Below are 16,013 nucleotides of genomic sequence, written 5' to 3' on the forward strand. Positions count from 1 at the left end.
TGCGGTAAGGGTGCAGGCAGGAGGTGGACAGTCTCCAGAGCCTGCCCCTGGGAGCCTCCTGGAGCCCGCCACCCCGGCAACTGTCACGATAGGGTCGGGCTGAGCTGCCAGCGGGTAGGAGAGCAGCACGGTATGGCACAGAGGAACTTGCAGAAAGGGGCCCAGCGAGGACCTGGAGCCTCCGCCCCAGACTGCAAGGAGGTGTGGCCTGAGCTGCACACTCCATGGAGCTGGCGGGAAACAGGGACAAGTGGGAACCTTGCCCCTTCTGAGCTGGCAGAGCGGGAGCTCCACAGGTGCAGCTGCAGTCTCCCTGTCACGGCTCAGGACCCAGGCATCTCTGTGCTCTTGGGGGCCCAGGAAGGGAGCAGGCACTTCCCCCTGCGGGCTCGGAAGTGCCTGCTCCCACTCCCTGGCTTCTCACCGCTGTCAATGCCCACTCCAATCTCAGAGCAAAGTCAAGGCTGAGCCTGGGCACTGTCACAGCCTGGCCAGATATGCACACACTCGGGGTAGCACTGACATGCAAGACGCCTGCCAGCTTGGCCCCCTCAGAACTTTGGGCACCAACAAGCATGGGAGGGAGGCTAGGGGGGTGCTGAGAACAGCTGGTGCTGGCCTTCAGGCTCCCCTTAGCATGAACAGCCTGGCTGTCATGAACAGCAGCAGGAGGCAGACAGTTTCCTGATTGAAGGAGGCAGGTCCCTAGTGAAGCCCCACCTTCAAGTCAGGGAGGGCCTGAAGCCTGGGGGCTGGGCCACCAGACCCCCAGATCAGAGGGGGAGCTTGTGGTGCTTTTCCCTGGGCCAACTCATGGCTGCCCATGGATCAATCAGCACCTACTTCCTCCCTTCTGAGGCCAATAAACACCCCCTCCCTTGACTTGAGCAGAGGACAGAGAGGATAGAGAAGCAATGGGGAGATGATGGGATGACCAGCTGCAGAGAAGAATTACCTTCTCTGCTGAGAGCTGGACACTCATCAGGATGACCTGCCTAGCAGAGAGGAGCTACCTTCTCTGCTGTGAACTGAAGAAACAATGGGACAACCAACTGCAGAGAGGAGATACCCTCTCTACTGAGAGCTGCACAGTTGTTGGGACACCCTGCCTATGGAGAGGAGCTGCCCACTGTGGGCCCTCTGAGCTGTTCCATTGCTCAATAAAGCTCCTCTTCATCTTGCTCACCCTCCACTTCTCTGTGAACCTCATTCTTCCTGGGTGCAGAATAAGAACTCGGCACCTGCTGAATGGTGAGGCTGAAAGATCTATAACACAAACAGGGTTGAAACATGCTCCTTGCTCACCATGTTGGGGGTGAAGAGTAGAAGAGAAGAGCTGCGGCCCTTCAGGGATCTCAGACCTGGGAGCTCCCTGGTCCAGGGCTGTGACTCCATCTTTGGGGCCCCCTGCAGTTCCTGGCATCTCCAAACTTCAGGGTGCCACCATATTCCCCAGTGCCAGCCAGCAAAGCTGCTTGTGGTACACCTGTTCCAGCCGCAGCTTCACCAAGAGCCAGTGTCCATGCCAGCACGTGGAGCTGCCCACCCTACAGCATCAGCCAGCATGTCTGACTGCAACAGCCAGACCACATGCTGCTCACACACCCCTCACTGCTCCGTGCCTGACTTTCCCTTGGCAGGCATGGGATCCAGGCCAGTAGCAGGAGCCAAGTCCAGCCTGCCAGGTCAAGTGAACGGAACAAGCCCAGAGAGCCCAAGCAAACCTTGGGTAAATGCACCTCCAGCCACAGAGATTTCCAGCCAGAAAAGTGACACCCCCAAAATCCCATAAAAACACGACTAGCAAAAGGAAACTGTTGAAATAGCTGCACAAGCTGGGGCTGAAAAAGACCCTGAAAAAGAGTTTGTGGACCAAGCTGGCTAAGACCGACTAGATCCAACGTGGTGCTGGATTTGACCTAGGTTTCTCCTAGAATATCATTATATGCTCATTAACATACTAACACTCATGGGCACCATGACAGTTCAGGGAACACCCACATTTGGTGTAAAAATGGGTGGCATCACAGTTCTGAGAAATCCCCACTTTTTCCAGGAATCTTTACGAATGTTCTACCCCTTGATTAAAGAAAGCCATAAAAGTAGCAGCTGCAAATGCCTTTGCACATGACTCTCTCTTGAATGTGCCTGTACTCCCCTTTCTTGAGTGTGTACTTTTCACTTTGCAATAAATATCTGTACTTTCCCTATTTTCTGACTCATCCTTGAATTCCTTCTCACGATGATGTCAAAAGCCTGGACAACAGCCGGGGTCAAGGTCCTACCAGTGTTTGGGGACCTCCCCCAGCCCACTGGTATCAACAATCAAAGAGGATATTATGGTTTGGGATCCACTCCATTTTATACAGAGAGAATACCCCATGACAACTCTTCATATCCTGGACTCTGCCCTTCTCAGTATGGAAATGCTACTCCAAGCATCCCAGGTTGAGTCAATCCTTTTTCCCTACACTGCAAGATAAATAAAACTCTGGATTAAGTCAATGCTTTCTTTGATTTTGTTTGTCTGTTCCTTAAGAGTATCTGGCTTATTGCATTTACAACAGTCACATGGGAGAGTAAGATTTACAGAGATAAACCATCTTTTCTTCTTCTTGGTCATTTGAAACCAAATTATTTTTAAAAGATCATAGGTCCTTTGAGGCTCATAGGATTATCCCAAGTGCCAGATTTCCTCCTTATTTTACATAGAAGGAACAATTTTCTACAATGGGCATTTAAATTTCATGGTTCTCAGGGCTTTTCTAATCCCAGGAAAGATCCCTGCTGGCAGCCTTATTAGCATCTCTGCCTCTTGATTTTTATTTAATTCCTTTTAATATTCTATCATGATGCTGACAGACATTATAGAACTGAGGGCAACAGAATGAGGACAATATTTTACTACATAATTAAGACTGCAGTGAGTTAATAAACTGCTCATAATGTGCTTTGAGATCATATCCGAAGCAGTTTTTTAAAAACAAAACAAAAAAGACAACAGCAAGTTATCACTTGAATTGTGGTTAATAAGGAAGGACAGAGTGTCAACATAAATGGCCCAAATAGTATTTCTACTAAAATGATAGATTAGCATCTGGCTTTCTTTCTTTTTTTTTTTTTTTTTTCCTTGTTTTCTTTTTCTTTGAGACAGAGTCTTGCTCTGTTGCCTGGGAGTGCAGTGACATGATCTCAGTTCACCATAACCTCACCCTCCCAAGTAGCTGGGACTGCAAGCACTTGCCACCATGGTCAGCTGATTTTAAACTTTTTTTGTAGAGATGGGTCTGCCTATATTGCCCACGCTGGTCTCAAACTTCTGGACTCAAGCTACCCTCCCACCTCAGCCTCCCAAATTGTTGGGATAACAGGCATGAGCCATCGTGCCCAGCAGCATCTGGATTTCAAATTTGTATTTACAAAGAAATAAAATGGCATTCCAATGACAAAACAGGCAATTGGAAAATTGTCCTCTTTTCCAAGACTTTGAGAAGGGAAAGGTATTAGAGAATATGGGAGTGAAAATAAAACAAAACAAACAGTTTATGTAGCATTAAAATGTTGGCATAGATCAACAAAGTATCGCATACTAGGAATTACTTATTTTCAACTTTTAAATCATATTTATGATATATACAGCATCTCATTGTCATTAAAAAAATTTCTGGGAACAATATCCTTGCCTTAACAGAAAAGTTGGAGTTCCCCAACTTCTTATGCTTGACCCTTCACTCTTTCCAATCTATCTCACCTCTTTGACCAAGGATGTTCAAAATCCATGTTTCTCAAATTTATGGGAAACATGGATCACCTGGAGATCTGGTTAAAATGCAGATTCAGTAGGTGGGGCCTGGGAGTCTGCATTTCTAACAAATCCCAAGTGCTGCTGATGCTCTGCTCCAGGGCCCATACCACCACTTGTGAGACAGAGCATCCTAAGAAGATTAGCATCCCATGCAGTCACAGAAGATTTAGACTGCTTAATCCAACACACATTTAATGAGATGCTTCATTGTTCTTGTGCTAATTGATAAGTAGGTAGAAACAGTCAGGGATTTAAAGCCTCCATTTGATTTTCACAAAGTCAAGCCAAGCACTTCTGGAGCTGATTTAAGAGCAAAAACTAGGAGACTGTAAAGGACCCTCTAGAGATCCTGGAATCAGTAAGTTAGGGCATGATCTCTTCATCTTTTTGGAGGCGTTGCTCACCCTTTTAAGAATAACTTTAGAAATACAGGTATTCTCCCCAGAAAACTTATACATAGCAAACAAATAATTTTGTATGTATCTGTTCTTAAATTCTTGAAAGTCCACATAAGAAGATTGTTCAAATATACCGATTTAAAATACCCTGACCTGGGAGTGTCCCAGGAGCTAGAGAAAACAAAGAAACAAAGACATCTTTAAACTCTCAATGGGATATTAGACAGTTTCTTGTAGTAGAATTAAGCTAATTACCTAAAAGCATGGATGAAGAAAATAAAAAGTAAAAGTGGGAGCAGGAATAGACTTTGAGACTTCGTGACAAAAGCCATGGGAAATTTTCTATCCCAAAGAAGATCAGAAGCAAGAGAAGAAAAACAAAAACTTGTCTCAAAACATCTTACATTTTACATCTGGTCTGACTATCCTGCCTCAGTCTCTCAGTAACTGGTCTCTGGGAGCTAGGCTCTGAATGTCCAGGGACACTTGCAAAAATGTAGATTCCTGGACCATGCCCCAGATCAAGAAATCTCGGGACACCGAGTTCAGACATTCTTGCAATTTAAACATTTGCAATTTATAAACTCCCCAAGTGATTCTCATGCACATTAAGTTTGAGGTGGTCCTCAAACTCTCCTCAGATTACATTAATGAAAGTAAGACACCTTCTCCCCCAATTCAAAGATCAAAATTATATTCCTTTATAGGTTACCTGTAAAAATGATTCTGAGAATAGTGATCTAAAATATTTTTGCATTGTGCTCATAATTAGAATAGACTTTTAAATTCAGCAATCTTGGGGAAATTTAAATCTGTTTCCTGCCCTGCCTCAACTCCTCATGCCTTTCTTTCTCTTCTCCTAGAAGAAGGCTCACTAATTGTCCTCTTTCCCTTCCCTTTTCTGGGACTTCACATACAAATTAACTATAATATAGATTATGTAGCACAGGAACTTTGATAGATAGAATAAATGAGTGGATAATAAATGAAATGTCTAAATGATACATACAGACATTACTTGGATGTAGCTAAGCCTGTAAATATAGGTATATGGATATTAGTGTCTATGAAAGCCAAAATCTGTGGTTCTCAACCCTGGCTGCATATTACACTTCATAAAATCTCAGAGTCTTAATCTCAGACCCCAAAGTTTCTAATTAGGAAGGTTGGAATAAGATGATTATGGTTAAGAGTTGGAGCCTAAGTGTCTTTATCTAAAATAGAAAAAGAAAACCACCATTAATGATCCTAATAATCAATAAAAATACAAACAGTAAACATGTATTGAGTTTTTACTATGAAAATGGTGATAAACGTCTTATAGGCAGTAGCTCATTCAGTCTTTACAGCATCTCCATGAAGTAGGAACTATGAGGAATACCATGTTTACCACTAAAGCTCATAAAAGTCAGGAACTGTCTCAAGGTCACAACTGTGAAATGTAGAGCTCTCCCTGGAACTCTACATCTGATGCAGGAGCCCGTACTAAACAAAAAACTCTGCTTTCTTGTATATATCTATGATTAAAAACCATTGATATGGATGCATGTTTGTGTATATATGTATGATATATACATATATCTGTGTGTTGGAGAGAAAGAATCTGTGTGTGTGTGTGTGTTTGTGTGTGTGTATCCTGATACAGAGGCAATTCTGCAGCTCAGGACACTCTTATGGAGGAGAAGTGTCCCATCTGGGCTGTGCAAGTCCAAAGAACTGTGTGAGAGCAATGGTTGTCTGATGAGACAAGGAGAGAAGTCAAGAGGAAGTGAAATGAGAAAAAGAAGCAACCTAGGAGGTTCCCTGATATAAACAAATTGGCTGTTTCACTGAAGGTCTACTCTGCTCCTTATTCCCCCTGCTGATGGAAATCTGCCACTTCGTGTGTTACATTCTTCTCAGCCCTCTTTGGATACTCTGGAAAGGTGAAATAAAGACCAGCCAGGATAAAATGAAAAGGAGAAGGGAAATAGTGGATAGAACAGCCAAAGTCACTTGACAACTAGCTAATTCGTGCTAAAAGCAGAGCGCTTTCTTCCTAGAAAAACATGCATACTCAAGAAAAATTGCAGAAGATTTTTAAGGGCTTCAACATTACACTGGGTCACCCTGGTCTGGGTGATCCATAAGTCCCTTGGATACCCAGCAAAGTTAGACTTGGTCAACATAATGTAGCAGAAACCATACCTATCTTTTAGTTCCAATTCTGTCTTCCTATTATAAATAAGAAAACTGTGACCCAGAGAGGTTAAGTGGCTCACCTGTTGCTGCAGAGCTGCTTAATGACAGCCCAGTGCGGAAGGTGGGTCTTCTGCCCCTTTTACCAACCACATTCTACTAGGCAGAAAGCATGAGGTAAAAGCAAAGATCCCAGCAACTTATCTGTCTGGCTTCAAATTCTGGCTTGAAAACTTCCAGTTGTGGGACCTTGAGCAAGTTACTTAACCTCTCTGTCTCAGTGGCCTCATTTGTAAAATAGTAATAATGAGAATAATAATAAAACTGATTTTGTAGTGCTTTGTTGTACAATAGCAGACATGAAGTAATTTAAGAGATGTAAAGGGCTTAGCACACAATAAGTATGATAGACGTGTTTGTTATCATTATTGCTACCTTCACATTGTGTATTATAACACTGGAGCAGCCTTAATCAGCACTCATACATGCCATGAGTCTCAAATTTATCTTCTAAGATGTTCCAAGAAAGTCTGAAAGTTTTCATTTTCCTTAACATGAGGTAGACAGAATATGAGAACTGTTATAACACATTTAGGGCTTCACCGCATGGCAATATGGAGACAGAAATAAAAACCTTCCCTAATTCTTGGAAAGAATTTTATATTTTCTTGTGTGACCCAGTTTATTAGGTTGAATGGTATCTTGCCCAATGCCCAAATTTATCTCCTTATCAGAATGTCAGAATATGAGCTTATTTGGAAATAGGGTCACTACAAATATAATTAACTAAGTTAAGATGAGGTCATCCTGGAGTAAGGTGGGCTCTTATTCCAATATGTCTGGTGTACTTATAAGAAGAAGAGGGGAGACACAGGGATAGAGGCTCACAAGTAGAGAAGGCCATGTGATGATAAAGGAAGAAATTGTAGTGATGTATTGACAAACCAAAAAACACCAAGGATTTCTGGCAATACAAGAAACTCAAAGAAATGAATGAAACAGTTGCCTTTACAGAGAACATAGCACTGTCAACACCTTGATTTCAGGCTTTTATCTTCCAGATCTGTGAGCGAACAGATTTATGTTGTTTTAAGCCATCCAGGTTGTGGTAATCTGTTATGGCAGCTACAGAAAATAAATATATCCAGCCTACAGTCTGGGCTACTGCAAGAAACCCTGCTCTGATCTGCAATCTCTAGTTCTGTAGTAGAGCGCTTTGTTCCCTAAACAGCTAAGGCAAGTGGAGTGAATGAAGGGCCACTGGGAGCCTTGAACATGGAGTTCCAATGATTGAATTTCCTATATGAAATTAATCCGCACTAAACCATCTCCAATAATTTAAGTGCCTATTTCCAGCATGCGTGTTTTCTAATCTAAGCCTTTTTGAAATACTGTTTTAAGTTGTTTACAGCAGGAAACAGCCTCGGAGATGCTGAGATTTGCATATAGAAGGACTTTTGGGGAGTGCTTACTGTAACAATACCTGTGAGTTACTAGGGAAACAAGGTTGGGCAGAAGGGGAGGTTGAACTACAAGGGAATTGCAACAGAGGTGCCAGCTAATCCTATAGGGAGATCTAGAGCTGGAATGGCCCTTTGGAGTCACCCCAACTAAGGCAAAGAGATAAGGTTTTTGTATCCCCACAGATCAGCTATTGGATGTAGGCTGCAGGTAGGGAGGAGCCATACCTTTTGGGCAAGATGAGGTCCTTTAGTTACAAGCAATTCCTGGTTATAGACACAGCTGTGAACAACCAGGGGAAATGAGTGCCTGGGTCCTAAGGAGGGATCTCAAGGGTGGACCACAGCATCTACTATGTGTATGGATGGAATTCTTTCTGCCTAATTATCATCTGTTATTAGAATGTGGCCATAAGAGATTCCACACCTGAACTAGAATTGCCTTACTCTGGGATATAATCCATTGGGTGCTCTCAAATCATATCTAGTGGCAGGTCTGAGAGGTCTCAACCCTGCATTCTTGTGTCTTTCCTTCTTTCACCCACACATTTTCCATCTCTGCCCATTGCAACGTCTCTTAAAATCTCCATTTTAGAATGGCATCTGATCACATGTGGACAACAATAATTTCGTCTCTTTTTCTACTTACCCAAGGACAGTGAGGATAATCATTTAAGGGCTTGGAAATTGCCATTCATTTACTTGTTCACTTATTTACTCACTTGTCAGCCATCATTTTTAATACCTACTTTATACTATACTAAGCATTGAGTATAAAAAAATGAAAGAAGAGATTGTAAAAGGCCTTACTCATGACGATGAGGAGTTGAATTTTATCGAGACACAAAGATACTTAGAAGGATTATGGGCATTACTGTGACTTGAATAGATTTGTGTTATTAAAGGAGCCCTTGTGGGTGGTAGAGTGGATGCACTGCAGGAAGGTCCCACAATACAAGGATGTAACTTGCAGGTAGAGAATTTAAACACAGGTTGAGTCACTCTTCAAACCTCAGCTGAGTTACCATCTTCTGTCCTTCTCTAAGATCCACTTTGCTGTCCAAGTTAGCAATGTTGCAAGGAGTAAGTCGACAGCCTGCTTGGGTAGAGGGACTCACATCCTCCTCCTAAGCTACCAGCAACCGCTGGGGCCCAGCCACATGCCTTTGTGTATGCAAACACACCACATATGTGACCTCAGGTCACAAACACTCAGTGTAAAGCCCACAGCTGTCCACATAGACTGGATGCCTCTAAAAAAAACGAACCCCCAAAGGATGCATCATTCCATTTTGGCTTTTTCTTCAACAGCCTCAATAGCTTTGGGCCCGTCCCTAATAGGTAAAGTAAATCTCTCAGTGGGTGGGATTTCCACATTAAATACAAGTTATAGATCTAAGTGTATGACCTAGCAACAGAGACTGTATCCCAAAGAAACAAAAGCAGGATAATTTTTTTTCTAATTAGCCAACTATAGACTGGAAAATAGAAGAGAAAATATCATATTAATAATCATTATTTTAAGGTAATAGCTTATGTTCTTTAATGTAGTTCCAATATAAATGTCACTGTAAGAAATTATATTTCATCTCAATACTAACAAATCAGGTACTTAGTGTGCTGGGGGAGAAATGATTGGAGCTACTTCAAAGCTGCATTAACCAGAGAAACTGCAAAAATATTTATATTCGTATGAAGGAAGGAAAGAATGCCCCTCACGGGTGTATTTAAGTATCCTCCATCTTTTGGATAAATGGTAACACTAAACAAAAAATGGAAAGATGACCTTAGAATAATAACCTCAAGACTCAACTGGGACTCAGCTTCCCAATGTACAAAAAGCATTTGCAATATGTTCAGGATGGAAATTTCTATGCTGCTTTATAGCTCATAGACTGCATTGTGTACCTCACACAAAAATCACCAAAACACCCAACTCCGAACTGGCTCCCTTCCCATGGGGTGGGCCCTCCCATATGTAAAATTACTCACCATGCCCTTGCTCACTGCCTGTGATTCTGCTCAGTTACTCAACAATGTTTGTAAGGACAGGAAAACAAAGAGAAGGAGAAAACTAATACATTCGGAGAGCTGTTTCATATAGAGAATGGGATTGTTAAACCAAAACCAGGTCTGGCACTACTAGGGCTTTCTCTAGCCTGTTCTCCCTCCATTCTTCCTTCCATGCAAAAGCCATTTGGAAAATTTCACGGGATAAATGCTGTGCCAATACCTGAAGGCCATCCATTGGGCGAGCCCTTACATTCTTTGTCCTCTCCAACAGCCTCTATGTACACTGCATGGTAGAGAGTTGGTGAGGGCCTGGACCGATGAGTCATTTAGTTTTCAAACAGCTCCAGAGGACTCTGAGTTTCCAGCTCTGAGTTTCCAATGCCATCGTTGATACTTATGTGACTAGAAGCTGTTAGTTTGAATTGGTGCTTGGAGAAACAAACTCAATGAAAGTCACGAAGCCAATAAATCTCTGAAGAGTTACATGGAGTTGTCCTTAAAACAAATGACAGGCCCCTTCCCATCAAGACACATACACAGAGAGAGACAAAACCTATGTCCATAAGGCCTGAAAGTCACAATATTTCAAGCTTTTTTTTTTTTCCAGTCTTATATGCTTTGAAGAACAAGGGAGTGAACAGATTCCTGATTATATAACCTCCAAGTACATTCACATATATGTTTTCTTTTAGTCCTTACAAAATCTTGTATGGTAGGATAAAAGGAGTCCTTATTAAAATCTGCATTTGATATATGAAAAAAAAAATAGGTTCCTAGAAGTAAGTAGCTTTCAACACTGCTGGTAAGTGAAAGAGTGAGATCTCTTGATGACAATCTCATGCTCATCCAATGATTTCAGCTCTTCTTATTCTTCATTTACATTAATGTGGGTGAATAGGATTAATTCAGTCTAAGAATTTATTAATTCAGTAACAAAACAATTATTTGAAGCAAGTCTTTAGACTAAGTGGCTATTTGACAGAATTAATAGTCAACATGGGTGGTTTGATAGCCCTGAGTTAAAAAAAATCTTCGACCATGTGAGAAGTTAGATAATGTGCATCGCCTGTCACACCCTGTACTCTCCTCGGTAACTAACAGATTTCTACAAGCTCGGGATTGCCTAGGTGCCAAGTGCTTCCTAGCTGTTCCAGGAGACTATCAAAGCTAACACAATGAGCTCAATGCTGGTGAGGTCCAGGTATTCTTGGGGTTGAATGGAAGTCACTGAGGAGCAGTCTGTCAGCTTGCCTAAGAAATTTACAAGAGTCTATTACGCTGGCACTGTCAAAATATCCTTTATTTATGCTTCTCTATGGGGGAGTGGGAAAAGCAGCCAGAACAGCCTGCTGTAGCAGCTATCCAGCTGCTCATGCAGTTAATATAGCTGTAGAAAGAATGTGATTTATACAAGAGCACTTTCTCTCAACGCTAGCATATGAGTCTGAAACCCACTCATTCTGGGAGACCCACGCCGTGCACACACTTTTGTGTGCTCTGGAGACAGCAGGATAACAAAGAGAGCTACAGATTTAGATCAGCACAGAAGATGGAAACACAATACATATATGTACCAACAATATCTACAGACTGACCTATGCTCTTTATGATGTATATAGAACTAGTCCACTTGCTGCAGAAGGCAAGAATTTTGTGCATATAACAGGGTCAGGCAGGCAGAGGTTCTGTAAAAGTTGGGGATGCACGTCAAAGGCTCCTTGCTGCTTTCTGGTGAGGGCAGCTGATTGAAGAACTAAATTGGAAAGCATGCACTCATTGCTTCCAGGATCAACATAGATGATCCTGCAGGTGAAAGCAATTGTTGAACCAGTTTTTCAAGGCAAGGGAGCAGGACCAGACTCTATTTGGAGCCTTCTCTCCCTTTTAGGCGAGAAAGCAGGAACAAGCTGTCTGTAATTTTTATGTATTGCTGCTGGACAGAAAGCATGGGTGTCCTGCAGTCTCACATACCTGATAGGGGCCCTGGTTGCAACCACAGTAGCTGCTTTCCATGGTGTAGCTTCTGGACACCCCCATCTCTCTCCACACCACCACCCGGGCCGTGGAGGCTCGAGATTTCTCCACGAGGAAGCTGCAGCTGCTCATTGTGAATGCTGGTGCTAGTTTATCAAGGATTTTGGGAAGAGTCTACAATTTAAAAAAAATCAAACTATGATTAGTTGTGGGTGACTAGGGATAGTCATCATAAAAATAGCTTCTCAACATTGTTAAGTGTCTATCTATAAAACACTTGTTACTTTAAATCATTTATTAACCCTAAGAAATGACTATCACTTTTAAAAAATCATTTTGCAGATAAGGAAACAGGCTAAGAAAAGTTAGAAATAGGCCAGGAGCGGTGACTTATGCCTGTAATCTCAGCACTTTGGGAGGCTGAGGCAGGTGGATCACCTGAGGGCAGGAGTTCAAAATCAACCTGGCCAACATGGTGAAACCCTGTCTCTATTAAAAATACAAAAATTAGCTGGGTGTGGTGGCAGGCACCTGTAATCCCAGCAACTCAGGAGGCTGAGGTAGGAGAATCGCTTGAACCCAGATGACGGAGGTTGCAGTGTGCCGAGATCGTGCCACTGCACTCCAGCCTGGGAGACAGAGTGAGACTGCATCACAAAAAAAAAAAAGTTAGAAATAAATAGCTGAAGTCCAGAAAACTATAAAGTTGCTGGAAAGGAATCCAAATACCAACTGGCCAACTCCATAATCTTTCAGTTCCACTTTTCTGCATTGCTATGGACCAAGGCTTGCACACATACACTTGGCCTCATACATGAAAGAGTTGAGACTATGGAAAGCCTCAGATTTCACAGGGACTTGAAATTTACAGACTACATCCAGCCTCACTGTTACTTAGCAGGGTCATACTTGGGACTGTTCACTTATTTCACAAGGCCAAAGGGGCCAGTGATGATTCTAGAGAAGAAGCACACATAGTTCACTTCTTTCCTAAGAGTGTATAATTGCCAAAATGAACTTTTCGTCTCATCTTCTAAGCCAAAAATCTGAGGCTTGATCAATTACAAAACTCTTGAAAATCCATCCTCTCTGGGTTCATATATTCCACCTTTTCTTGGGGTAAAAATACTTTATTTATGACTACCTAACCTCCATTTAGAAGGCATCTCTAGACACTTGACACCTCGATTGACAGAAAGGGATCTTCCAGCCACTGGACCTCCTCCCCAGAGGACAATGACTCAGAGTTGATAGTATACACAGTCCTGAGTCAGCAGAAATACTGCACTTAGTCCCAGAACTTTTATGACATTAACAAGAAGGATTCTCTCATTTTAGTGTTGGTGGAATATGCATAAACTAACACATAATATAAAATTACATACATTAAACAATAGTGAAACCTTAGGCTTTTAGACAAATTACAGCAAGAAAGTAGAGAAGCATAACAAGTTAATGAGAATATAAATGAAAGAATTCTTTTTAAAGAGATGTAGTTTTGTTAATTTCTAGAACATTGAGCAAATCTCTTACTATCTCTGGTACTTACTGTCCTCATGTTAAATGTAACTGTTAGCTATAATTATTAATTATCTTATAAATTATGTTATATAAATATATTAGCATAATTATTAATATAATTTACTATGATCTCTAAATTCCTACATAGCCTCCAGACTTACAGATCATCTAAAAAAAGGGAGATAGAATGCTAATGTTGTCTTCACTTGAGTGTCTACAATTGTCTCCTAATTGATTTCATCCTATCTACCATTGTCCCTCCCTTCCTATAATCACTCAATCTATTTGTTCCTTCAAAATGCTCATTACAATTACAACTGAATTATTGTGTATATATTAGTTGTTTATTTTCTATCTCCCCAGAAGCCTAGAAGTTCCATGAGGGCAGGTCTGTGTCTTACTCAGAGGAAAATCCCTACACATCAAGCAGTATGTTGCTCATAGAGGGTACTACATAATTATTTGCTAAAATAAAAAGAATCTGCTAGTCCAGAGCCCTGGGGGTCTGGTCAAATAGACGTAAATATATTGTTTCTATATCCTACAAGTAAAGTGATCAATAATACTTGCAAATAGTTTTAATTTATCATTAGCGTACTATGTTGCAAAAGTTTACTCTTACATTGTTTAAGTGACTTCACCTTTTTTACTTAAGTGAAACTATTTTTTTCTTCCGTAGGTTGTGTTTCTCTCTCTCTCTCTCTCTCTTTCTTTTATAAAGGCTTTATTTAAAGCAGCTTTAGGTCCACAGCGAAACTGAGAAGGAAGATGCAGAGATTTTCCATATGCCCCCGACTCCTGTCCATGCATGGACTCCCAATCATTGACATCCCTCACCAGAGTAGTAGGTTTATTGTAACTGCTGAACCTACATTGAAACATCATCACTCAAAGTCTATAGTTTACATGAGGATTCTCTTCACTTTTGGTTCTGTACATCTTACGGGTTTGAAAAAATGTATAATGATGTGTACTCAATAGTACAGTATTATCTAAAGTAGTTTTACTGCCCTAAGAATCCCCTCTGCTCCACCTATTTATCCCTCCTTCCTTCCAAATTCCTGGCAACCCCGATCTTTTTAGTCTCCATAGTTTTGCTTTCTCCAGAATGTCATACAGCTGGAAATACAGTATGTAGCCTTTTCAGGTTGTTTTCTTTAACTTAGTAATATCCATTTAAGGTTTTTCCATGTCTCTTCATGGGTTGATAGCTCATTCCTTTTCAGCACTGAATAATAATGTATTGTCTGTTTATAACAAGTATTGGGCTGCAGCTGTCTTTTCTTGTGATGTCCCCATTTTGGCTTTGGTATCAGAGTAACACAGGCCTCACAAATGAGTTGGCAAGTGTGTCTCCTCTATTTTATGAAAGGATGTTTTTATGATTAGCACTATTTTGTTCTTAAGAGATTGATAGAATGTATCAACAAAGCCATTTGGGCCCAAACTTCCATTTGTGGGAAGAGTTTTCATTACTAATTCTACTTTTTTCCACTTAAAATAAACCTCATCAGATTGTCCGTGTCTCCTTGAATCAGTTTTTGTAGTCTGTGTTCTCCTAAGAATGTATTCACTTGTTGGCATTTAGTAGTTAATGATACTCTTTTTTACTTTGTAAGATTTGTAGTGATGTCCCTTCCTTCAATCCCAATTTTGGTAACTTGTATCTTCTTTCTTTTCTTTGTCTGTCTAGCTAAATGATGATCATTTTGTTGATCATTTTAAGAAATCAAACTATGAATTATTGAATAAAAAGCATGTTATTTATGGATGCTCTATTGTTCATATGATTTTTATTTCATTGATTTTACTTTGGCTTTTATTTTGTTCTTTCCTATACTTTGGGATTTATTTGCACTTCTTTTTCTTGTTTCTGAATGTGGATGCTTAGATTATTGATTTTAGATCTTTCTGCGTTTCTAAATATTCTAAATTACAAAGTTCCCTCTATGTACCATTTTTGCTGCATACTATAAATTTTGATATATTGAGTTTTTATTTTTATTCACTTAAAGATATTTTCTAATTACCCATTGGATTTCCCCTTCAATCCATAAGTTAATTTGATACACATTGTTTAATTTCCAAATATTCACAGATATCCCAGATTTCTTATGAAAGTTAATTTATAATTTAATTCTGTTGTGTAGGTGCATATTCTGTGCATGTTTTCCATCCCTTAAAATATATTGAGATTTATTTTATAGCCTATTATAGGGTCTATGCTGGAGAAATTTTGATGGACACTCAAAAAGAATATATATTCTTTTGTTTTGAAAAGAACTGTTATATGTAAGTTAGATCAGGTATTCTCTACACTAATTTTCTGTTTGATTATTCTATCACTTACTGAGAGAAGATTACTAAAATATTCAACTATTATTATTAAATTTTAAATGCCTTCTTTCAATTTTTTCTTCTTGTATTTCAGAGTATATATATTCACATACATTTATAATTGTTATACCTTGCTGATTAACTATTTCTTTCAGTATTATGAATTGCACCCTTAGCCCTAGTAATATTTCTTCTTTTAATGTATATTTTGTCTTATGTCAATATAATCATCTTTATTATGGTTACCATTTGCATGGTGTATCTTTGTGCATCTTTTAATTTTCAACCTGTTTGCATTATTGAATCAAAAGCATGTCATTTATAGAC

At 40.5% G+C, this 16,013-nt stretch overlaps 1 protein-coding gene across 1 annotated transcript in view; it reads right to left on the bottom strand.

Annotated features, from left to right (window-relative positions):
• Positions 1-16,013, bottom strand: part of AGBL1 (ATP/GTP binding protein like 1) — an 803,745-nt gene that overhangs the window by 300,384 nt on the left and 487,348 nt on the right. The window contains exon 21 of the mRNA XM_031669203.1: positions 11,826-12,002. Coding sequence (XP_031525063.1) covers positions 11,826-12,002 — 177 coding nt within the window. The remainder of the gene's footprint in view (positions 1-11,825; positions 12,003-16,013) is intronic.

The sequence above is a fragment of the Papio anubis genome, chromosome 7 (assembly GCF_008728515.1).
Source record: "Papio anubis isolate 15944 chromosome 7, Panubis1.0, whole genome shotgun sequence".
Taxonomy (NCBI): Eukaryota; Metazoa; Chordata; class Mammalia; order Primates; family Cercopithecidae; genus Papio; species Papio anubis.